The sequence below is a fragment of the Rissa tridactyla genome, chromosome Z (genome assembly GCF_028500815.1).
Source record: "Rissa tridactyla isolate bRisTri1 chromosome Z, bRisTri1.patW.cur.20221130, whole genome shotgun sequence".
Lineage (NCBI taxonomy): Eukaryota > Metazoa > Chordata > Aves > Charadriiformes > Laridae > Rissa > Rissa tridactyla.
This window is the reverse complement of record NC_071497.1, coordinates 71,461,641-71,486,325: the sequence shown is the minus strand read 5'-3', so window position 1 is coordinate 71,486,325 and position 24,685 is coordinate 71,461,641. Positions and strand designations below refer to the sequence as shown.

The 24,685-nt window shown below is 38.3% G+C and overlaps 1 protein-coding gene across 1 annotated transcript in view; it reads right to left on the bottom strand.

The window, feature by feature from the left end:
• Positions 1 to 1,994: 1,994 nt before the first annotated feature.
• Positions 1,995 to 24,685, bottom strand: part of OXCT1 (3-oxoacid CoA-transferase 1) — an 89,822-nt gene continuing 67,131 nt past the window's right edge. Inside the window, exons 14-17 of the mRNA XM_054185188.1 lie at positions 20,504 to 20,593; positions 14,771 to 14,851; positions 12,701 to 12,802; positions 1,995 to 5,977 (exon numbers count right to left, since the gene is read on the bottom strand). Coding sequence (XP_054041163.1) covers positions 5,942 to 5,977; positions 12,701 to 12,802; positions 14,771 to 14,851; positions 20,504 to 20,593 — 309 coding nt within the window. The 3' untranslated portion in view covers positions 1,995 to 5,941. The remainder of the gene's footprint in view (positions 5,978 to 12,700; positions 12,803 to 14,770; positions 14,852 to 20,503; positions 20,594 to 24,685) is intronic.

The following is a 24,685-nucleotide window of genomic DNA, read 5'->3' as shown; positions in this document are numbered from 1 at the left end:
GCTTAATGCAGGTAGGTGCCTACATGCAGGGGAGACAGAAAATTGCTTACATACTTTAAAGCCCATGTTAATAAAACAAAAGCCATTCTTCAAAGGATAATTCAGGTCTTGCTATCACTTGGGCGAGTGACTTACAGGCTACTTGATCATCTCCTGCTCCTTCCCGACTGCCCTATTCACAGCCTCGCAGCCCTTGCAACCCTTTCTGCAAAGCAAGCCGGTTTCCCTGGAAGCAGCTCACCCTGCAGCGTGGTGGGTTAGGTGCTTTCCTGGGACGAGTGAGATGTGCTTCAAATCTTCCTGGAGAAGGTTAGGAAATGAACCTTCGCAAACACTCTCCCTTCTGGGTTAATACTGGGAAAGAAGCATCATTGCCATTTTTTAAAGGGGTTTTGGCTGTGCCACTTCTATGTTGAAAACTGCACAAGGTGGATGGACGCACCAGCTTGTGCATCTCATACGGGCACAGGGTTGGGACAAACACGATGACCTGCCCGGCACTGAGGGCAGCACTGCTACCCCCTGCAACAGCAGCAGCGGCAATGCCCGAAAGTGCTGCAGCACCTGCAGTCTAAGTCTATATCTATCATGGCTTTACAGAAATTTAACAGCTTTTCTCTGGATTGCATGCTCAGGGGACAGCTTTAAACCATGGAAATAGGAATTTTAGTTTTAGACTCTACTGCTCCCATAAATAAGTAACGTTCTGCCTGGTTTTGCCTTTACATTACAATAATAAAATACAATAAAAAAAAAAATACCATGTGTGGCAGATGGAAAACCCATTGTCATTGAAGGCAAGAATTTCTGCCATGCTCTCACTCATTCCAAATACATACATAAACGTGTGAACCAGGCACAGCAAGTTTTCCAACACCATGGCTACTTTTACCTTTGCTGGAGCCTCAAAATCTGATGTTACATAAATACATTCAGGAAAGGAATTTCTTTCCCCTGCCCTGGGGTGTCCCCTGAAGTTGTTCCACTAAAAGCTGCCACACATACTGCGGTGCAGGTATGTTCAGAGCTAAGACCCCTGGGCTGCAGGAGCGGACAGGTATGAGCAGAAGAGGGTCTCTGAATACTGGAATGCATCCAAGAAATGATGGGGTATTGTAAAACAAGCAACACCAGGAGATACACGAGATGATACCCCAAAACTGCTCAGATACGCCTGTAACCAACTTTCTCCTCTTGTCAGAGGAAAACTTTACCTTCTATATTCCTAGGAGTGGATGTTATTGCTGCCAGACTGGTGTATCATCTCAGTGGTTTTGGCACTTACCTTGTACCCCCCTTCACAGAGGTGACAGACTGTTGGATTTTAACCACACGTATAAGTCACTGATGAGTTTCACTTCTGAGCAAATCATCCAGGTTTCTTTCTGAGCCTCAACGTTTTTCTTCACATTTATCAATCTGCTTTCTGATGATACCGAAGATAAAAAAATACTACGATACTCATGACCTTATGACACGTATGGGAGAATGACCCCACTATCCACAGACAAGCATTTTCATCACTTTTCAATCATCTACTTTACCATTCACCAGGTGGTTAATGGAATTTGTCTTCATGTGTCATCTAGTACTATTTTCAGAGTGTAGCCACACAGTAACATCAATGATTAACACCTCAAATGCTATCATTTCTACAGCAGTTTTAATCAAAAAGTAAAAAAATCACTTCTCTAAGGACTACATACGTAGACCATTATTTGACTTCATTGAAAAACAAGTGATTACGAAAATGGATGTGATAATTATGTTTGAGATTGACCCAAGAGTTATCAGTGAGAAGAGAGAATGTGGAGAATCCAGCTATTAGCTGAGCTTCATTATTTCTGTTTATCAAATCCCTCCACCATCAGCCAAGACCTTGGGGTTTTTGTGTGTGCTGAGGTGTGACATGCTGGTGTGAACATGACCTAGTCTTCTACTGCTCCTAATGGCAGAACAGAATGCCATGAACAATGCTAATAACAGACAAAACCTGAGATTTTTAATTTTTATTTTATTGATTGTTTTGCAAATACATAGAAGGACTTTGACGTTTAGTTTGCAGAGATTACAGTACAACTACATTTTCTTTAATATTTCATTTTTTTGCTTTTTCAGGGACAAAAGTCAATAAAATAGAAAGTGAAAAAAGTCCAATGTGGTAATATAGTAGAATCATCATCTTCTTCAGGACAAAGAGTACCAACTGTCCTTGTCTTGTGAAGTGCTGTCAATCAGTGGATAATCTTAGTGACGTCCCACTAAAACTTCACGCATACCATGAACCGCTGAAGAGGAACAAGAAGCTCTCATCCCTGCAATACCAATCATCACTACTACTGCTCAGAGTATACCTTACCTATGAACCTCGCTTGAGTCCACAGAGGGAAACACTTAGGAGTGCTTTAATTTCTAATCCTACTTTACAAATCAAAAAAGTGGAGTCACAGCTTGCTGCAATTAGCTTGTGCGGACACATGATGTTTTCATAACAATACCAATATTCTACCACAATATATTGTCCTCAAGATAAAAAAATTCAAGTGTGACATACAGATATGTGCACCATTGTTGTATACGGAGAAAGCCTGTTCTCCTTTCATCCCCAATTTTCAGCATCATACTGACTTTTGCTCTCTTGCATCTACAGACACAAATAAGAGAAGACATAGAACTCAAATACCCGGCATGTACAACATTCTTCAAGTACTCCTTCAAACTCTTGATCGAGTGTGATCCCCAAACTGAAGAGAAAAAATAACCTGTTGCACAGACCTTAGCTGGTTATTCCTCACAACATCCCTGTGAGGTAGGAAGAACAACATCCCCTTTTCCAGCAACAGGACAAGGCAGAGAGCACAGATGGCATTTCCAAAGGCAGAAAAGCTGAAACTCAGGAGTTCTTGGTTCCTAATTCTTTGCTTCAGAAACCAAAGTGCTGAACTCCCAGACATTATCAGGTCATAAGTCTTTTTATAGCCATATATTAATGACAACGATGGCTTCTGTGCGTATGCCAGCAAAGCATAGTTCTATGGCAGAAGCAGCATACACCTGATGCTGCCCTCAGACACTTCTCTGGTACTTTATACATGTCAATAAATGTTCACTGGAATTAACTAATCAGTCCTACAACTAATGTAACACAGGTAATTGCAATAGATCAACATTTAATTTATAGATTTCTTTAAGACTTCCCCAGCTATTTAATTAGATATTTTTTTTCTCTGGATAAATTAATAGTAACTCCCTTCCCCTGTATACTTCTTATACTCCGCCCCTAAAACCAGTATCCACTCTGGGTACTCTGTCCAGGAGCTCTGAGTGACGATAAAAGACACCGTCAGGGATCACACCCGTCCCCTCAGGGTAGCTCTTCACCCGTCCTCGGCCCTGAAGGCAAAGATAGGCACCTTTTGCTGTGTACAGCATCACAAGGGTCAGAATTGTCCCTGAACTGTCTTTATGGACTGGGGAAGAGGCCTCTAGGCTGCTCTGTCTAAAACCAAAACTGTTTTACACTCAGCTAAAATAAAGTCAACTTTTGTTGTATAGAGATTTTAAATCCGCAAAACCTCTGTGAGCAGAACTTCAGTCCACATCCATAGCAATAGAAATGGCCAAATTTTAAGAAAGTAACTTGTCTGGAATGAGAGAATAACATAGGGAATACACCTAAATAAAGAAAGCAGGTGAAAACTAAAGCTAGGTAAAAACAAATTTGTGCTAATCCTGGGTTAAGGTATTCTGGAGCACTTTGATCAATGTAGTTTCAAATCTTGCATGCAAATTACCTATCAACCAAATCACTTTTATTTGTTTAATCATTAAATTAGCACTAGTTTTTGTACAACGCTTTCCCTCCCCATGGGCTCAGCATCAGGTCTTGCCTATATATTCAGACTATATGACAGCCTACCACCCATTAACATGCGTGAGTTCAAGTCATACAACTTAGTATTATGGGAGTACTTTTGTACTAGCAAAAAGCTGCTTACAAAGGCATTTTGTTTATTCCTTTGTGGGAAGCAGGATAACCTATTCTGGTATTGCCAAGAGATTATCAAAGAATTGTTTAGAGTTAAGTGCAACTAAACAAAACAATCTCTCTAATCAAAACAGTTTTACTGCTATAAAACCCATGTGTGGATCAAGACAAATTGTGTAACTGACCCATGAAAGAGACGTAAAAATGCAGTACAAAGGCTAGTATAGGAGCTCAATACCGCAGGATTTTCCTATCTGGTTCCCTAGAAATGTGTTACATTCCTTCCACAACACAAACTGACTATGGTCCATCTAGTATTAGATCCTCATCTAGGTCCTCAATCTAGTATTAGAATGCCCTTCTATACCATATCCCAAAAGCGCTTATCACACGAATGATAGCCATATATACATATAAATATTTATTTATGCATCTACATTTTACATGCTTTTCAGTCACTTATTCTGCTCCAGTTCTGATGTCAAACATTACACCAGGAATTATTTTAACTGAAGTATTTTACATGTTCCTATTTATACGAATGACAGAAACCATTATACTTGGAGAGAATACTGTATTTTAGTAAATGTGGATTTCCAGTCAATTCCTGTTGTGTATAAGAAGGACATATTTTGCTGATTTTGGACGTGAGATCCAATGCTGTCATATTACCTATTTGCAAAAATAACAGTCATTTTATCGTTAATAACAGGGAAAGGAAGGTCTTTATCAAATAGCAGAACCAGTATGAGAGAATGACTTTTCATTTTGATTGTCTTATGTCTTCATTCTAGCTACCATGAGTTTTGGTTCCAAACTCTTTAGTTTTTCCCAATGCCTTGATTGGCAAGTGTATTCCCTTCCAAGTGCCCACAACATTCTCTTCCCCCGTTTCTCTATGTAACACTGGAAGGACAGACCTCACTCCAGAAACAACCTGCATTTGCCTTTGAATGGTGGCTGGGGAGAATCATAGAATCACAGAATTTTTAGGGTTGGAAGGGACCTTAAAGATCACCTAGTTCCAACCCCCCTGCCCTGGGCAGGGACATCTCCCACTAGATGAGGTTGCTCAGGCCCCATCCAGCCTGGCCCTAAAAACTTCCAGGGATGGGGCTTCTACCACCTCTCTGGGCAACCTGTTCCCAGGTTGAGTTATATCTGGAGAGTAAGAGTGGTTCATGTAGGACAATTATGCAGTTACCAGTTGCCTGCATGGGGAAGGAGACTTTTTAATCTTCCTCCTTCACATTAGCCTCATTCTAGTTTGTTTGATTTAAATAGAAGGGGTCAGAGTTGGACTTTGGGAAGTGTAGGCTTCTTAATGCCAACAGACACAAACTGTGGAAACAGAAGGTACATTCCGGGCTAAGGACCCTTTTTTTTCCACTGGTATAAATAGTTTTGTCACAGACTCATTAAAAGGTTCAGGAAAAGGGAAGTCCATATTCCTGGTGTTTCTCTACAGCTGCATACATTTGCTATAGACCACTCCAGAAAAAAACCCCTACACCTTTACAGGAGAAAGGACACAGTTAAGTGCTGTAGTTCCAGAGCAATGGAGTGACTTGTAAGTTTAATGACATCAGGAAAAGCAGAGGCAATCATAAGTTTTACATGCTTATTTTCTGAATCTGTGTAAAAAACGTAGTATTTGGCAGAGAGACTACAAGGCATTTTTTGACAGTGTTCATTAACATTTTAGTATAACATTATTCAAAATTTAGGGAATAAATTCACCCTTCCATTAAAATTGGTGATGTTATGAAAGTAAAATACAATTTAGGCTGATAGTCACAGTCTGAGTTTAACTGCCTGGAAACTACTTACAAAGCCCTTAAAAAAACAAACAAAAAAGACGTAAAATTGCAAAACAGTCACAGATTTCTCTTCACTGAGCTCCCATTTGGAAACAAGCCTTCTGGCAAGTTAAGCCCAGTCTGTATTTCACGTTTAAATCTGCCTCATTGGTATTAGTTTTGGCGAAACCTAGCAAAAAGGAGGGAAAAAACACAACAGTTGGCAAACAGATACAGCAATACAACCCACCACTCACTTCCACCTCTATCAACTATGTGCCACTGAAGACCAGAGACACTGTATATTATCTAAACTGATATATTTGCAGTATTTCAGAGATAAACAGTTCCACAACTAAATTTTCTGATGTAGGAATACAAGATATGTGTGGTGCTAGTATCCAGCCTCTAAACTTCATTTATTTTGAGTTGGGCTATCAATTTAGGAATGCAAGCAGATTAAACTTGGACAGCTGAACCTGTGCTTGCCCCTGCTAACTGCATGGTCTTCTCAGATGGCCTCCAATGCCAGCAGAAGGGATAGCTGAACTCAGGTGAAGCAGCTCCTCAATTATACAGCATACAGGATGGCACATGAATGTAACTCAAAAACAGGCTGTGACTCAGTTAATGCACTGGCCCATAAATAGTCATAGTTTGTGTACAGTGGGGCTGTGCTTGCCATGAGCAGCAATAGAAGAGAGAGCTGCAGATGGGCAACAGGTTCAGCCATCACCTTCTAATCTACTTGCATTCACGCATCAATACCCTGAATGGATTATATTCAATATATGATTGAATCACCACTGTAATATTAGCATGCCAAGGAATCTTGAACTGATGATTTCCCTTCTTTGCTTAATAGCCAAGACCATTCTGCTTTTCCTCCCCACCCACCGGGAGACAGGATGCTGTCTGTCAATGCTGAGTTTGAACAGAAGTAGTCAAATGAGTTTTGGAACATACATATTAGCAGGGGATATACAATCAAATGTATACATATATTATACACCTACTGTACCTATAGTATTTGTATACATTTGATTTTATTATTTGTTTGATGATGATATAATTAAATACTTGTAATTTTACTTATTTTTTTAAAATTTGCCGTCTTCCATTCACGTTCATTTGACTTGTTTGATGATGACATAGTTTAATTCTTCTAATTTTACCTATTTTTTTAAACTTGCCTTTTTCCATTCACATGCATTTTTGTGTGAGGACACACTTATGTATTCTATTGCTTAAATTCCATATACTCATAAAAATGAATTAGTGATATTATAAGACATCCAGCAGACCAAAAATAAAGCACAGTAAGCCTAAATAAGAAACTAGACGAGGAAAGAAGGTGTAAGTGGGAACAATGCAGAGAAGACCTTGAAGAGTAGCAATGGTTAACATTTAGTTGAACCCTGACTGCAGGTCTACACAATTACCCTGAAGAAACGCCCTCCACAGAAGATCTAAGCCTCCTTTAAATACCTCCTGTTCCCAGCCCTATTTAAATAGGTGCCCCAGGATGAAGATCCGAAATAACTCATGAGATCTTACTTGTTCAGGACGAAAAACAGTTCCACAGATAATCTGTCTCCTAGTTGATCAATGTGTCCCACTGAAACATCACATACTGCATTCCTTCTGCCTCCTTATCCCATCTTTTTCACTTAACAGCACTGAACAAACTAACTCATGAAAGAATGACATATAAGGGCCTTTCCAGGCATTAAAGCCTTTCTTTTAGAGGTAAAGGGCTGTATTTCCTGTACCAGTTAGACCTCTGTGTTATCCTTCCTCCAGCCACTACATATCACCACTTATAACCTTATAAGAATAGCCACCAAGGAAAGCTTAGTCCATGAAGAATGTGTTTACTGTATCAAATGTTAATGAAATGTTTTCAGTGGATGGAAACTGTTCATTGATTTTTCAAAGTTGTGTGTGAACTAGGATAATAGATAGATGTAATAGGTACAAGTGTAGAGGAGCTGGAGAAACTCCCTGAGTGGACCAGCATTCCTGGACTAGTTCCAGAAATGTTTCAACATTTCTGACATGCCTATGTGCCTCACTTAATTTGGGCCTATTTCTGCCTCACCCAGGGATGGTTCCACTGAAGTAAAGGCAAAAACTGGAGGATAAAGATAGCACCATTAAAACCTGTATTCTGCAAAAAAATGACAAAAAGCAATTACTGGAGGAGATTATTGTTTTTCTGCTGTTGTAGATTTTGGTGCCATCAAAACCTCAAGTGTTTTACATTTGAATGAGCACATTATGTTAAATGTAACGTCTGCACATCTGATGCTAACAGCTGTCATTTGTGTGTACCACCTATGTGCTTCAGAAAGGGTCTGATCTCCATGAGTGCCAAAGTGCCACAATGCCTGGTGAAGATAACAGAGGTAGCAAGAGCTCAGCACCGCTCAGAACTGGACCCAAATACAACCGCTTGCTCTAAACAAAATGTGATTAAATAAGCAGAAAAATGCTAACGTAACAAAAGGGATGGTTTGTGCTTGGAAGACCAGGAGTAATCAAGTCTGAAATGCAGAAAGCCCCCTGAGTCCACTGCTTTAGATCCCAGTAGAGTCAGCCAATTTGGTAACACCCTGTGCTAAGAGCGCAGCATTTGGTAAGGGCTAAATGCACTTAATGAAGACTATTTTACAGTTCGCAGCCACAGAGTTGCTACTTTCTTACAGTACCTCCTAAGCAACACATTCTTAATATTATTTAATTTACAGGAAGAACAGCTTCTCTTGGAAGCTTCAAAATACTTTGCTAACATGGAACAGGGAGGCGTACGGGGAGGAGTTTGCGGGGACAGCCCTGTACGCAGCCTCTGAACTGGCAGGAGGACACACAGCCTCAGCAACTCCCTGCAATTAAAGATTATTGGCTCCCTGATTTCCAACCACAAACTGCCCTTTTCAGCTACACAAACAGCCCTATGCTTATTTCATTATGTTTCTCTATAGCAAGCAGCCCTTTGAAGGCCTGATTCTGAATGATGCTGAGTCCTAATAACTTCTAATGAACTTATCATGTGTGCAAAAGGCAGTTATCGTTCAAAAATGTAAAAACAGCCCCTCAAAAAAAAAAGACGAACAGTGTTAGCATATTTGTTAAAATAATAAAAGTTGTTTATCCCTTATTAACTCCTAATTATTTGAAATTGCAGATAAAAGCAAACCACAATTCCAACATCAGCTTTCATAAAAAAATCTGTTCCTAATATGACTTTTGCAGTGGGGGTGACTGATCAGGAAAAAACACAACATCCATTTAAAAATGGACTCAATCCTGCAACAGCCTGCTTCCACTAAAGAAAAGGTACTTCCAGAAAACAAAACCATATCCTCTGTTATTTTGTACTCACTGGCTTGAACCTGCACAGTCAATTTCTTTTTAAACGTACACTAGTCAATTGCTATTAGACTACCCAATGTTTCCTTGGCAGACACTTTTCCTGAACTCCGTGTTATCTTTTAAGATCACTTTGTAAAACTGAGCTTTTATATTAAGAAAAAAAAAAAGGGGGGGGGTGGCAATTTTTACCAACAGACTTACCCTGATTATTTTTATAATTAAATACATCTGCAAAAGTATGGTTCTCAGTCTGTTCTCTCATGGTCTCATCAATGGCATAAGCCAGTACAAGCCCAAACAGATTACCTGCCAGGGTGATCGATAGCTAGGCTACAGCAAATCTCATTTAAGCATACAAGATAAGCCAACACCTTGTCTTCACAGCACAGTAAAATCGAGGGCAAATTGTTTATTTTTTATATGATGCCAGTCTATAATGAAGATTGTTGACTCTAAATCACGTTTTCTTTGACATTTTTGTTGTCACAAATGTCCTTTAGGAGATGTTATTCCAAATAAGTAAGCAGGCTGTGAAAATGTGACTGTATAGCCAAATGTGTCTCAAAGAAAGCCGAACAGGCTATAAAGTTCTCCTCTCCAAAAAGGAGTAGTCTGCAGGGGGAGAGATAGTTACATATAAAGGTACAGCCATCCCTTAAAATCTCGCTTGTAATGAACCTAGAGAGATGCTTGTTTTAGTTCAGATCATTCACTGCATCCACTGAAAAAAGCTGCTAGAAAAGGGTCAACTCCTCATTTTCCACCCATTAGTTCAGTTTCAAACTAGCAAAACGTATGATCCAAAAAAACTGCTTTTACTGCAGCAATACAATATCACTAAAGTTCCTGTCACCAATATAAACAAGAACAAGATGTCTCATTCAGTGAACATAAATAATCACGAGCACAACTGCTACTCTTGCAAGGAAGCCTGAGGCAGAGTCTTGAAAAGTGGAAAAAAGGACCAAGGATTGCTGCTTTCTGAACAAATGCCTATCACAATGCTCAAATCTCTATTTTATGAACTCCAAAACGAAGGGAAGGAGCTGTAGGTGTTTGCTGTATATGAAAATCAGGCCATCAAGGGTCCAATATTATGGAACAGTGACCCAGTCTTGCTGTCACAGAAGTCAACAGATGTTTTGGTAAGGATTTCAATTGGAGGAGGACTGGGTCATCCCAGCCTGGGAACATTCTTTAGAGGAGGCAAAAAAAAAAAGAAAGGAAGGAATAGCCAGTGCTCTTCCATGCCACAGCTTTCACAAACAAACCATCATGTCTCATGCTTTCCATCTGCAGTGTTACAAAGATTTCAGGCGCTTTTGGAACCACCAATCAGCAAGTAAAGCTGACCTCCGCGCATACCTCGGCAGGGGTACATGCTTTGCAAGCATTTATGCAAGCAGCATGCTTTCAAGGTAAGTACATGACAGTGCATAAACCAAGCAGCATCTACATTTTTCATGCCCACAGCTCCTTTAGTGCAGCTCGTGATTTCAAGCATGAACACTGCAGCCTGCGCTGGAGGTTGCCTTCAGGAGAACTAGGAAACGGTGCCTGTGAAGTGCGCCTTCCTGATCCCAGTGAGACAGATCTCAGGGACCCAGATGGTGGATTGCTGCAATTCCTCTCATCAATTGCTAACTACAGGCTATCCAAATAATTCAAAATTTATACCACTCATTTGTAACGTTCACAGGAAAGCACTAAGGGACAGTGGGTACTGTCTGCTAATCTTTTCTTTGGTCCTAATAGTCTTGCCCTACCATACCCACTGTGCTGCTGCAAAGCTTAATCTCATAGCCCATCATTTTAAGCTTATCAGTTCTTTTTCTGAATTCTTAGGTTACTTCTGCTTTCGCTGCCTTGAGCGTAGGCTGCTGGACTTTACTTTGGGTAACACATGCTCAATTAAATACATATCTATTGGTCACCTGAACCAAAAAGAAACCAACTCCTTCCAAACAAGCAGGTTTGGAACACGTTAAGGACTAGTGTCCTCTGACAACAAAAGTCCTTTCCTGTAGTTTCAGTCTCTTTAAATGCTTACTAAACATGGCACCTTCAAATTCATCATGAAGTTAATCCCCAAATTAAATATGCAAGAACAAAACAAAGTGGCTGACTGCAATAGATATGAACCTACAAGGTCATTTTTAGGTTTTAATTTTGGATGCTAGCTGTTTAAAGCTGATCAGCCAAAGAAAAAGAAGCCCTGACATTATTTAAGTTTTAAAAGATTGATCATTTTTTCCTAAATCACAGTCAGAGGCTGAATGAATAATTTCTTTTGCACACCGAATTGCTGAATATGGAAGGTTCCTTCCACTATAAATTAAAAAATAATAATGACTTCCATAAAATGTTACACCAAAAATTAATAATGGAGCAAAGTGATTTTGTAGCATTTCCTGCACTTTGCAGTTGCAGGCCACTCATCTTTAACCAAACAATTTTTCTCCAATAAACAACTGTATTCTTAGAAGTGAACAGCTCTTTATTTAAAATATTTAAAACTCCACAAGAAAAACATACACTATCATATTTAGTTATCTGAAATGCTCTTTTATGGACACGGGAAATGAATGAAATTCCACGGGCTTATTGCTCTGAAAGTTTTGCTTACTGCCAAGAGTATGTTCAAAGCCTTAATAAAAAACTTTCTCACATACTAACTGCTCTGCAATCTTTCAGTAACGTGCCCTAGCCCTGCCATGAAACTCAGCAAAGAGGACGAGTATTGCACTTCATTACCAAATATTCACCAACTATTTTTACAGCACAATTTGTATACTGTCATACTTGCTGTTCTCACTAAAGGAGGGCTGACCTGCCCCAAAAGACTTCACAACACAGAAGAAAAAATTTCATAATGTGCATGTAAGAGAAGGCCATGAAGAAACTATATGTTATCAACAACACATATGCAATCAGTTACAATCTAGTGCGGTACAGCTCTCCACTATAAGCCAGTTCTGTTTAGCATGAAGTGAGATTTAAGAATGAATGTGAAGGTCAAAAGGCAGTGGATTTCTGGATTACTGCCGAGCGTAAGTTTCATTTGTACAAGGCAATGAGAGAGAAAATGCTCTATCAACAGTAGAGCATTTAATTGATTGGCGCTGGTAACACAGAGTGGACATGTGTCATCACCCCTGTTGAGAAGACTCACAACCCCACCTAAAGACAGCATGAAAACTTAGCAACAGAGAGTTAATAAATTAACTTATACAGTGGAAAAATGAATTTTCATCCACATCTCAGATTGCATCAGCTCCCCTCTTCAAAGCATCGTAAAAGTTCCCTTTCTATATTGTCCTTTTAGTTACTTCTCCACCTCTTCTGTTTTTCCTAGCTTCTAATGCTTCCAATATAATCCTACTATGTTAGCCCTAAATTATCTTCTTATTTTCATTGTAAACCCCACAGACAATCTACCCAGCCCTTACTGCATCTACAAGTGTTCATGTGGTGAGTATTTGTGGACAATAGTTGTTCTGACACCAGACTAACTATATTTGTTTGTAAAATGACTTACTGTGAAGTCACAGCCAGTGCTTTTCTTGATATCATCCACTGTCAGTCCTTCCCAGATTTCCACAAGGGTCAATCCCTTCTTCTTGTCCACATCAAACACAGCCTGTCAGATTCAAATAGCACACAATTAATTTTTATTATCAAAGAAGAAAATGAGGATGTAACTAGTAATACTGTACAAAATGGTGTGCTGAAGTAGGTAGTATTGCCTCAGTAACAAAAGATGCCATTATCAATTGGTTTCACTTTTCACTTTTCTGACTGACCGATAAAGATTTCTGCTATATTTACCTGTACCTGAAAGAATCTAAAATATGAGATGTGTTAGTTTTGTGGGAAAATGTGCAACTGTTCTTCATTGCATGAAATAAGGACCGTGCCTCCTGCTCCAATCTGGTGAGAACTGGAGGTCCAATGGAAAGGGCTGAGACGTTCTTTGCTGCAAGACAATCCTCACCAAGAGATCACGAAGGAAAACAGGAAAAGACAATGTCTCCTTCATTATTCTACTTTGTTTAAGGACAGTAGAGAGGTACAGAGTTGTTGATCGCCTTGATCAGATTATGAGCTTCTCCAATGGCTATTGCACATCCATTGCAAATTTTAGTATTTTCAGAAATGAAAGGCAAGATTTCATGTTGTATTTTTAATAGAAAGCCTGGGAGGAAGTGGCTGAAGGACCAAAGGCTGTTCTTTCTGATATCTTCATAAAGTATGCTTTCCACTTCCAAGGCTCACAATCACATCAAATAAAAACACCTGTAAAACAATGTGCACTTTTAAAGGTGCCTACCAGAGGGAGACACATAGGTTGCAAGCCAGTTGCCAGGGAAACCATGAGGTCTATAGTAATTTTCTTTAAAAAAAAAAAAAAATAAAGTCAGTAGCAAAAGACCATTGAGGATTGAACTTGAAATGAAAGTGAAGTCTTAAGTTCATCAGAAAAGTGTACTAAAGTTTATCTGTCTTCTGGGCACATGAGACTGATTTATGGGACTGAAAAACGAAAGCTCTTCTAAACCTTAACAGGGAAGCTGGCCATAAGGAATATCCACACTAGGAAGCTAGTATGGAAACAGAATTTGCAACGCTATCGAAGCACTGTTATGCATTTGTGTCATCTCCTAATAAAGCAACTAGATCTGAGAAGTGGTGACTCTTAGAGAAATTTCTCCCTGTTTACTTTCTATCAGTCCTTGTTCACTCTCGGTTTTTTTTACCTTACATTTGTATGTGGCCAGTTAGTAGAAGACTGGAAAAAATTTCACATTTTCACTTATTTTCCCTTACTTTGTGGAGAAAAAGCCTTTAAATTACAGTACCAATACACCACCGGGAGAAAGCAAATTCTACATCAGCACCTTTGATGCATTCTACTTAGTATGATAGATGGCTCACAGAGCGACTACTCTAAGCCCTTAAAAATGTAAACACTGATAATAAAAGGAGTATGATTACAGTAAAAACCTTAAGTCACTTATCATTTGCTGAAAAGATCCACTAATGTACCTGGAGCAGCAGCAATATCAGATGCTCACATGTACTTGCGCTGAAGGGTAGATTGCTTCACAAATGGAATCAAGTAAGGACAAAAGAAAAGCCCTGCTACAGCTACAGGTTGTGTTTCTCTAAAAGAGCCTGTAGTATACACCAAGGAAGATGCCAATTGTCTGACACATAGGTGCGACACAGTTGTTGCTCTGCTGGGAAAAAACAAGCTGTGATTACAGCTGTATTTGAGGATTTGCACCTCACACAGCAAATTTTCAGGAATACTTTGGTAAAAATAAGGAGATACGTACTTTGCATACTTCTGATTCATGGCATCTTTGTTTTGAAGGTGTCTAAAAGTACAGTCCAGTATACTAGATGTCAATGGTGAAAGCTTTAAAAGAAAAAATATGAGCCCCCAGACTTCTGGAATTGAACTCCAAGGGAGCCTTTGCCCTTCACTGGCAACAGACACCAAATATATTTTTCAGTTTTACTAAGCTTTACTGCTTTTACTGAGCGTCCCTACTTAGAAATAGAGGAGGAAAGTATTGACAAGGATTCAAGAAAAGTACATTACCTTCTCCGTAATGATGCGGTTTACACATTGTTTCCCAGTAAGTGGTAAATTGCACTTTTCCAAGATTTTATGGACATTGCCCTGTGTTTAACAATATACAGACAAACATTAATTTTCAAAAACAACACAGCTTAATCAGAATTCAAATATGTACATGAAAATCACAGCTGTCGCCATTCAGTGTTATTGAAACATTCACTGTACTCAGAACACTCTTTGAATTTACTTCTGTGGCAGATTACATCTTTGGCAATTTGGGACAGTTATAACTTAAATCCCACATATAGGGAGATGACTAATAAGAATCTCACTGTACCACTGAGTGGGCTCCTGAGTTTAGAAGCTCTGCTTAATAATTTGTCTTTCCTGCTGCAATGTGAGGATAAGAGATACATGGGACCTCACTGATGACACATAAAGGACAAAAATTAGGGAAAGACATTGCAGGCACAACATTTCTCTGTTTTATACTTTATAACAAACAGTATGTGCAGGAGCAGCCATACAGACAGGCATTTCAAATCCCCAGGGCTCAAGTGCTCTGAAAAGAATAAATCCAGTTTCTTTACCTACGTTGAATTCCCACTCCCTCCATCCCTCCAGGAAAGCCAAAAAGCAGACTAAAAGATGAGTGTAACATGCAGGTGCTACACAGGAGTAACATTATCTCTGTTTTAGAACAAATCAGCATGCAAATATAGTAGAAAAGAATGTATATATAAAAAAATAGGATTTACTTTAAGGCACTTCCTTTCCTGAAGCATCAAAGCCAGCTACTCTGAATCCTGGGAATAGTATTACCTAATAAGAAGACATAGCTTCTGACATGAAGCTGGGCAGGTAAGGTTTGGGTGGTGAGTTTTTTTCTTTTCTTTTTTTTTTTCCTTCTTTTTTTTTTAATAGGAGTTCGTAAATGGCTTTAGATCCTGCTAAATTAATGTAGGCTGCAAGAGCTCTGAATGGATAAAAGAGATGGATCACTATGTTTTTAGTCGTTATTTGTAGGCGTTTTACAGAGGTAGCATTAAGTGCACGCTTCTCCCATTATCACTGCTTTTATTTTTTCACTAATTATCAATTTTCAGTTATGCGTTTCAAAACTCTCAGAGTATTACATGTCTCATTTAACAATCTGAATGCAATACCTTTTAAATTTACAATCATCAGTTTGCCTTAAGGCTTAATATAAACTCAGGAACCATCTCTCAGCCAGTTTGACTCCTGAGTGGTAACAAAATGAGCAATCCATGTGCTTTTGAATTTATCTTTTTCTGTGAAGAACTATTTCTTCATTCTAATTCTAATTATACTAGCAAGATCGACATTTGTTATCAAGGCAACTACTCTGATGAAACTCACTCACTCTTAATGAAAATAATGACTTGCGACAGTGTTATTTTCAATTGATCTACTTATATCTTGTCCATCCTGAGGTGTCCATCCTTCCTGTGCACTTTACCTGAGAGCCAAGATCAATGTGTGCTATTTGTCATATCTTCAGTAACACATCAGGTATACTTCCCAGCCATATGAAATGAAGTGTCTTTTCTTGGTACCCAATTGAGATTGAAATGCATGGACTTGCAGAGGTGACAGCTTGAAGGCTGCTGTGACCCTGAGAACTGATACATTCCAGCTTCTTAACACTCGAGCTGAAGATTATTGTATTACCAGTTAGCATTAAAGGCGACTTTTTGAAGACATCCATCAGGGCGCTATCAGAATAGGAATCCAAATGGAACTGCACGGATTTTTACCATCTGAGTTTATATGGGATTTATTCAGATAAAGGAAAAGACTGTTGTGTAGATACATAAAACCTTAAGGTGTTTCAGTCTTCTTTAAGTAAAAAACTCTGTTGTTGAAGAACAAAAATGTCCTTAATCTTCCACAATACATTATAATCAAAACTATTCATAATGGCAGAAAGGAGTTTTCAATTCAGTGCTCCATGTTTCAAGCACATCCAAATCAAGGACTTAAAACTTGTTTCCATTCTATTTTTCTGAATGGTGTAGACAACTCATTTCATAACATGGAACAATTACCAGCCATTACTTTACTATGTTTTGCAAAACATGTCAATGATGGTATGGGGCTAAGAACTTGACTTCCATTTCTCTTAGGCAGTATTTAGCAGATTAGGCACAGATGCAAAGTGACTGTTTAGAGATTAAATAACAACCTTACATTCTATTATTTTTCTTCATGGTTATAAACAAAAAAGTACATTAAGAAATACCATAAAGAATGAGACTTAAGGTCCATTTGAAAACTGCCTCACAGTGGCCTATGCACATGGAGTGAAAAACTGAGACCCCCTCCACACATATGCCCCCCTGGTTCCTGCCATGCCATGATGTATAGGCATCCTGAGCTAGAAACTGCTTCTGGGCAATTCTATTTAATTGTCACTGATGAACTTAACCTCATAAAACAGTTTGGTCCCTTTCATACAGATTTAATTCTTTGAGCTCCTTCATCATCCTGCTGATCATCCACAACTTCATTAGCTGGCTATAAAAAACGTTTCTTGTTTTAAACATGCTGGTTGCTAATTTCAGTTGGCTGCCCCTACTTTTCTTATAAGGGAGTGACTAGCCATTCTGCATCCATCTTCTCCATTCCCTTATTATTTTTTTTATTTCTATGTTACCCTTTCCCAATAGTGTTTCTTAAGCTGAAGAGTCCTCTACAAACCTCATTTCATGTTCTGTCACTCCTCTTCTGTTCCTTTTGGTTTTCTTTACATGTAAAAATTTAAGTAATTAAAAATGTAAATAATTTGGGGCAGAGCATATTTAGTTTTGTTTGTAATATACTGCATGTCAGAATTTAAACAGAGGAAAATTCTTTGAGTATTTATTTGAGTGTTAAGACAGATACTAGTTTCGCTCTCATAATTAAGTGTAAATTATATTTTGCCTGCACTGCAAGGACTCAGCATATTGCTATACTTAAAAACTGCATCATGTGTACTGAAAGGAAAATTCACTTTTGAATTCTTATAAAACTTATTTGAATGTTTAACAAGCCATTACTATTACACAAAAACACTTGAAAAGGATTAAAAGATCCTTCACAAGATGACAAATCAGAAGAACTACCTCTAGCAGCAACTTTTGAACAAGTCCATTGAAAGTGTTGTGTATATCCTACAGGCTTCCACTGTACTTCCATCCAGCAAATCTTGACTGCTGTTGATTAACAGGAGACTTTGGCATCTAATGGTAGAATTTTTTAATTTTTATTTTGACAATAAAATGACAAAAGCGTCCCTATACTAAAAAGCCATCAGACCTAACAGACTGTCACAGTACATACAGACATTTCGTTCACTCAGTAGCACACTGGGCTTTGAGCGGGATGAAAGATTGCTCCTCTGATGCATAGATGCAGATGCAGTAAATTTGTGAGAAAATATTTGGTGTAAAGAATTAAAGAGACATGAACATAAAGTCAGCTCTGTAACAAGCAGTCACACACAAAAAAAGCTTCTGACTTTCAGAACTGGTCTTATGGATGCTATGTTTGCCTGTGTATTTAAAAAAAAAAAAAAAGAAAAGAAAAAAAAAAGCACCTGAAAACTCTAACAGAAGCTTTTAATTTCCAAACATTATATTTCCATATTTCATCATCTTCACTTTTGAATAAACAAGAAGCAGTATGAAAACCTCAAAAAGAGTCTAGGTAAGATGAAATGGTGCCAAGAACACCATCCATTTTAAAATAAGAATAACATGAAAAATCGTGCACATAGTTTAGTTTTGCAGTGCTTCACATAAAAGCAGAATAAATAATTTATGAAAGTCTCTAACTGGCTCTCTAGAAGTGCACACCAGGCATCCCATGTACATAAGAACCCAAGTTATGTATACATAAGCCAAAATAAAAAAGTCTATGCCTACACTGTTTGTAACAGCGAACCTATCTGTGTTTCCATTATTTTCAGGTTTCAGTACTCCTACTGACAAAAAACCAAAAAGCAAACAACTTCGAAGCACTGTACTGAAAAAAAAGATATCGGTGATAGTACTTTTAAGAGAATAAATAGCATGAATAATTACACTGTGTGTGGACTCTGAGCTTTAACCAAATTCCACAGTAACTAGAAATTTAGCACAAATATTTTTTCAGATCACATTAATACCTTAAGTATGTGTCTGAGTGAGTGGATAATTGCATATCCAGTTTTTGGGAGGCTGTAATAGAGATGCAAATTTTATAGATGAATTTGTTTTGTACTTTTGTTTACTTATTTACACATATGCATGCAAAAAATATTGGGTCAGAATCAGCTCTGTTACCGAAAATGTGCCCCTTGAGATCACAGCTTAGTATAAACTGTGAAACTACTATATTTTTCAACAATTTTTTTTAAAATGAACATTAATTCTTCGGATCACATTTAAAAAACACATAATTGTTAATATATTTAGCTTTCATATTTACATTATTTACTATAGTTTACCATGCAAATTCCTTATAGAATCATAGAATCATAGAAGTGCCTAGGTTGGAGGGACCTTTCAGATCATCTAGTCCAACCATCAACCTAACTGAAAAATACATCACTAAACCATATCCCTAAGCACTAAGTCTACCCGTCTTTTAAATACCTCCAGAGATGGTGCCTCAATCACATCCCTGGGCAGCCTGTTCCAATGCTAAATAACCCTTGCAGTGTAAAAATTTTTCCTAATATCCAGTCTAAACCTTCCCCGGCGCAACTTGAGGCACCTAACAGTCCTATCGCCTGTTACTTGGGCGAAGAAACTGACCCCCATCTTGCTACACCCTCCTTTCAGGTAGTCGTAGAGAGCGATGAGGTCTCCCCTCAGCCTCCTTCTCTCCAGGCTGAACAACCCCAGCTCCCTCAGCAGCTCTTCGTAAGACTTGTGCTCCAGACCCCTCACCAGCTTCGTTGCCCTAATGCATTATTGCCCTTATGCTTGCCCTTATGCATTCTCACCGGGTATTATCTTGAGCAATACACAGCTAATTCTTACTGCAGACATACAACGAATTTGGAATAATAGAAAGACAGAAATTAAACAAAAAGTTCATTTTTAAACATTTGGTATAGTTCCTTGAAAATAGAAAGTTTTGTCCTCCAGTATATTTTTCTCATAGTTTGGACAGTCCCATTTTAGAAGTTTCAAATGACAAGTTTCCTGTGACTTTCTGTGGAAGATAAATGTTTATATCTATAAAACTTCCCCCACAAAGAAGTCTCTAGATTAACCTCTATCACATAATGATGTAAGGCAGCCTGCATCTCATCATGCCAAAAAGATCTATTCTATTAAGCTGTCAGTACCAATTTGACTGGCAACTTCAAAGGTAAATATCTTTCCATCGTAACAAGTATTTAACCATGGGGAATGTCATTTTTCAAATTACTCTGAGACGAAGAGTAAAACCTCTGGGGTAGCATCTACTGTAGCTCTGGCAATTGCCACTCTCATTAAATTTGCATGAAGTAACTAAAAAATGTGTGCAGCTTTTAAACATCAAGTTAATATTTCATTTTTTTCCATGGTGAATGATTCACGTACCAGAAGAAAGGAACCATACTAACCTAGCCCCCTGTTGCACCTCCATAACTAACAGCAAAACTGTCAAGCTCTCGTAAAGCAGCAGACTGAATGTAAGATGTCTTTTTTTTTCCCCCTTCTTCCTTTTTTGGTACAGCACAAAACACTTATTTAGAGAGAAGCAGCAAAGCCTTACCTTGGCTGAGTGCTCCATGGTGACAACCACTTTGGTCTGCGCACTGGATACCAGGTCCATGGCACCACCCATTCCTTTCACCATCTTACCCTAAAATTAAAATTTTAATAGAAATGTAACATTTTTATTATTTAAATCCTGCATAGAAAGCCCACCTTTTTCACCACCACTGTATTCAAACACTAGCAGAGCTTCACCAGAGTGACACCACCTGTCTCATTCTAGGCTCTATAAGATGCAAATAGGAGAAGAATGATGAGTAGAATAAGGATCCACTGCCACTGGTGGTGCCCTGGGGTGTAACTTAAATCTGAGTAGTACCATTGGCTTAATGAAAGCTCTGACACTGAGGAGCAATGAATTTAGTTCCAATGGTTCTGACATTAGAAAAGCAAAGTGTTCATTCTCCTGTTGATAGAAATGTCATTAAATCCTCAAAACAAATCTCTGCTTATGAAATGTAGCAACAACAACATGTGAGCACTCTCCACCTGCCAGTTTAGAATGCCATGGCTCGTATCACTGTATCAGCACAAACCGACCTTTTTGTTCTATTCCAGATGTTTCTGGATGTTATTTCAGAATATGGGCAAATAAAAAAATGTGGATTAGTATTCACTTCTGTTTGTCCCTCAAAGCAAGAAATGCTTTCTGCGTCTGTGACTCATTCTTAGAGTGTGAGAATTGCACCTGTTATCACAGCAGCTGTATTATGGTTTGGTGTTCAGCTACCTCTATTTTTACTTTCCATAATGTTACAGCATTCAACCCCTGCCTGCTTCCACCACCTTAAACTGAACGCATCTGATCTTGGAGGTAAGAGGTCCCCACTTGGCGCACTTCTGGCAGGAAACAACCATAAATACAAAGTTCTATCAGTATGAGCAGAGCAATCATTTTTGGACAACAAGCACTAAACCCAAAAAAACAAACAAGGCAACAACCTCATAAGCCACTCCAGAGCTGCTGAGGAGGGCAGAAAGGGGAGTGGAACATGAAGGCATCTGCATGATAGGGGACGTTAATAGGAAACATAAGCCAAGGAATTTTACAGATTAAAATAAATTATTTTCTGTCTCAAGTGTTTTGTATTAGCTCTCTTTTGACTGGTTATTAGCTGTAATTAAAATAAATTATGGACAGTAATACAATGGTCGCTGTTTTATATATAAAACCTAAAAGTATATGGTTAAATGATTGGAAACCTTCGTAGTACAAAGCTTTTCTCTTATGCTTCCTTTTATTAGGTATATGATTCAGTACCTTACTAGTATCAGTACCTATGGTCCATGATCTAAAACATATGGAAAATACTCGTTTCATTAAGCTGCCAGGTCTGCAACTTATTGGTCTCTTGATCTTTATGGCCTCTTGAGCATAATGAAGGGAATATACACCCCCCCAGAAAAAATATATTGTATTTTCTTACTGTTTGCACAGTGAAGAATAAATCACATCTTCCTATATCTATAAATAACCTCTTTGGAATTTCTCAGGTCAGATTAAAGTTAAATATGAATGATGTTAATTAACATTACTACTAAATATGTCTTTGCAAATACACACCTGAGAGGAATGAGAGGATTTACCTCTGTCCTTAACTTCCTGGCACTGCTCAGATCATTCTCCACCCTACCTGGAAATACAGAACTCTTTCACAGACTGCAGTGACCTCTCACCTGCCTGCCAGAGGCTCACTGACCAGATAATGCAGAGTGGCTGAAGACAATGGATTATCTCCCCAGTAACTCAGAATATGTTTGCATTGAGGACTACGTTATCAATACACCTGTCCTGACTATGCCGTTAGTTCATTTTCCAGACTTTTTCAGTTCTATTAACCAGTAAGGACCTACAACCACTAGGAAATATCTGAAGAAATAAGTGCCAATGAAGAACAATGACAAATGTACTGATGGACAAGCTGTCATACAGGACTGAGAGAAGAGACTTCATCCCTTTGTGTACACGGAAGCAAGAAAATGCAAGTTAAGTTGGAAAGAAGGACTTAGGGACCTTTAAATTGCTAAATCTGCTCCTCCTCTTCAGCAAACATCACTGTAGGATGCCTGATAAAGCAAATCAATTAAGCATTAACTCCAACTAGCCAAGTAATTACATGTTTTTATTTTGAGGAATACCCAAAGCATAAGAGCACTACATCGCTCTCAGGGCATCTACCAAACTCCCACAACTTGCACTTTCCCTGGCACAGGGGACAGCTGCATCCTAAATTTCAATTAAAATGCTTCAGTCTAAAACGTGATTCCCAAAAGACATTTTGTTGCTTTTTGCCTGGGATAAGCATGCAGACCAAAACAGTTCTGAGATTTATAAACACTGCACATTTACAAGCAACAAGCAATTTCTGTTTCTTTTAAATTTTAATAGCATATTTAATTGCATCTGACATAAGTCAGATTCTTTTATTTGAATATTTTGCATGTAATATGCAGTGTGTCATAAAAATAAACGTTTTCACCTCCTGAAGACCATTTGCAACAACCACCTCTGCCATGAAATCTCTGAAAAACTAAATTGGGTTTACAGTGCTGGATACTAGCTGAAGTGTGAACTATACATTTCACTTCAATAAAATATTAATTTCTATTTATTTTTTATTGAACAGGGCAAGTTGCAGAAAGCAAAACTGTTGACTCTTGGTTACTTGATAAAGCATTTAAGTGTAATGTAACAACCTGTAAAAAGCTCAATTGTTTTAAACAATTCATTAAAAAAAAAAAAGGAGGTATTTCAAATAAGCAACTGCTAAAATACATTTGCAGGTTTCTGTGTCTTCTTGCCATATTGGTAAAGTTCAGGGTTTGCATGGCCCCTTGCCCCCCATTTATTTATTTGTTTTTTGTTAATACCCAATTACATTGGTGCTGCTAGCTTAAGAAACCAGAAGGAAAGACTTAGTTCAGTGGCAGAACACTGGTAATTTGAAGAACTGTTATAATGCCCACTTCACTAGCAAGAGCTTGAAGCAAGAAGAAAAGCTTTTTGAATTAACCATGTGCTTCCTGGGAGGTCCCATGTTGGCAATATTTTTACAGAGGGTTAGCTGGAGGACAGAAACAAGCTGACAGTTTCCTTCTAGCTTCTCAGTTTCCATAAAAGGTCCATATTCCAGGGAGGCATTCTGCTTTTCCTATTGTGCTTCATCAGCAATTCTTGCCAAGCCTCAGTCTCATCTCGGGATGCAAGAGGTGGAAATTCACGGACCTTATGAATTTTATTCTTTTTTTTAATTAAGATATTCAGCTCTTCTGCTTCTTCACTGCCATAAACCCACACAAAATTAGTGAAATTTCTTATAATGCCTGCTTATTGCAAAATAAATGATTTTGTTATTGTTGCAATGGGGCATCTTTAAGAAAATATGAGAGAAGGGTACGTATTTTCTCATCTGATGTCTTCGTATCAGAACATCATTTGAGTGGTCAAAATATAACACTAAAGAGCCTCAGAACGTAATTTAGCCTAATAGTAATTCCTAAACAGAAACCTTCCTGTTGTTTTGGTCACTTGTGGCACCCAAGACAACCTGTGGCATTCCAGCAGAAGCTTGTGAGTACTCCAAGGTGCTCAAGACAGTCAAGGTATTTTTCAAGAGAATGCGGAGGTTTTCCACAGTGATGTTGCAAGATGGAAAGATGCTATAGGAAAAACAGGAAACAATTTATAAGAAAATCCAAACAGATTAAAAAGAGGTGGCTGAGAGAAAAAAGGAAAATTCAAGAGCCTTCAAACTCTATTAAGATCTTGAATAAATGCTGATGTCTTATTCCCAGGGGAAAGGACTTTTCTTCCATAACTGAATTTTATAGCTACTCCCAACGTCATAAGATAAAATGCATCTGAACTGATCTGGTTATGTTAAAAGAACATAATCTTTTGAGACAGACACGTATCACATCAACAGTTCAGCAAAGCAGATGCTAATGATGTGTTCAAGAAACAGTGAAAACCTACCAGTGGTAAATGCAGAGTTTGATGGAAATAAAAGCTTGAATAATTCCATTTAAAACTGAACATGAAAGAACAGACAAGGTGGAAACATACATCCATTTGAAAAGGAACTGAGCTACTTCCCTGTTAAGAGTTCTTGCCCATGTTGCCAACTACCCTAATACTGTATTAAATAAATAGCATTTAGTCTGAAATTTCTCTCTCCTT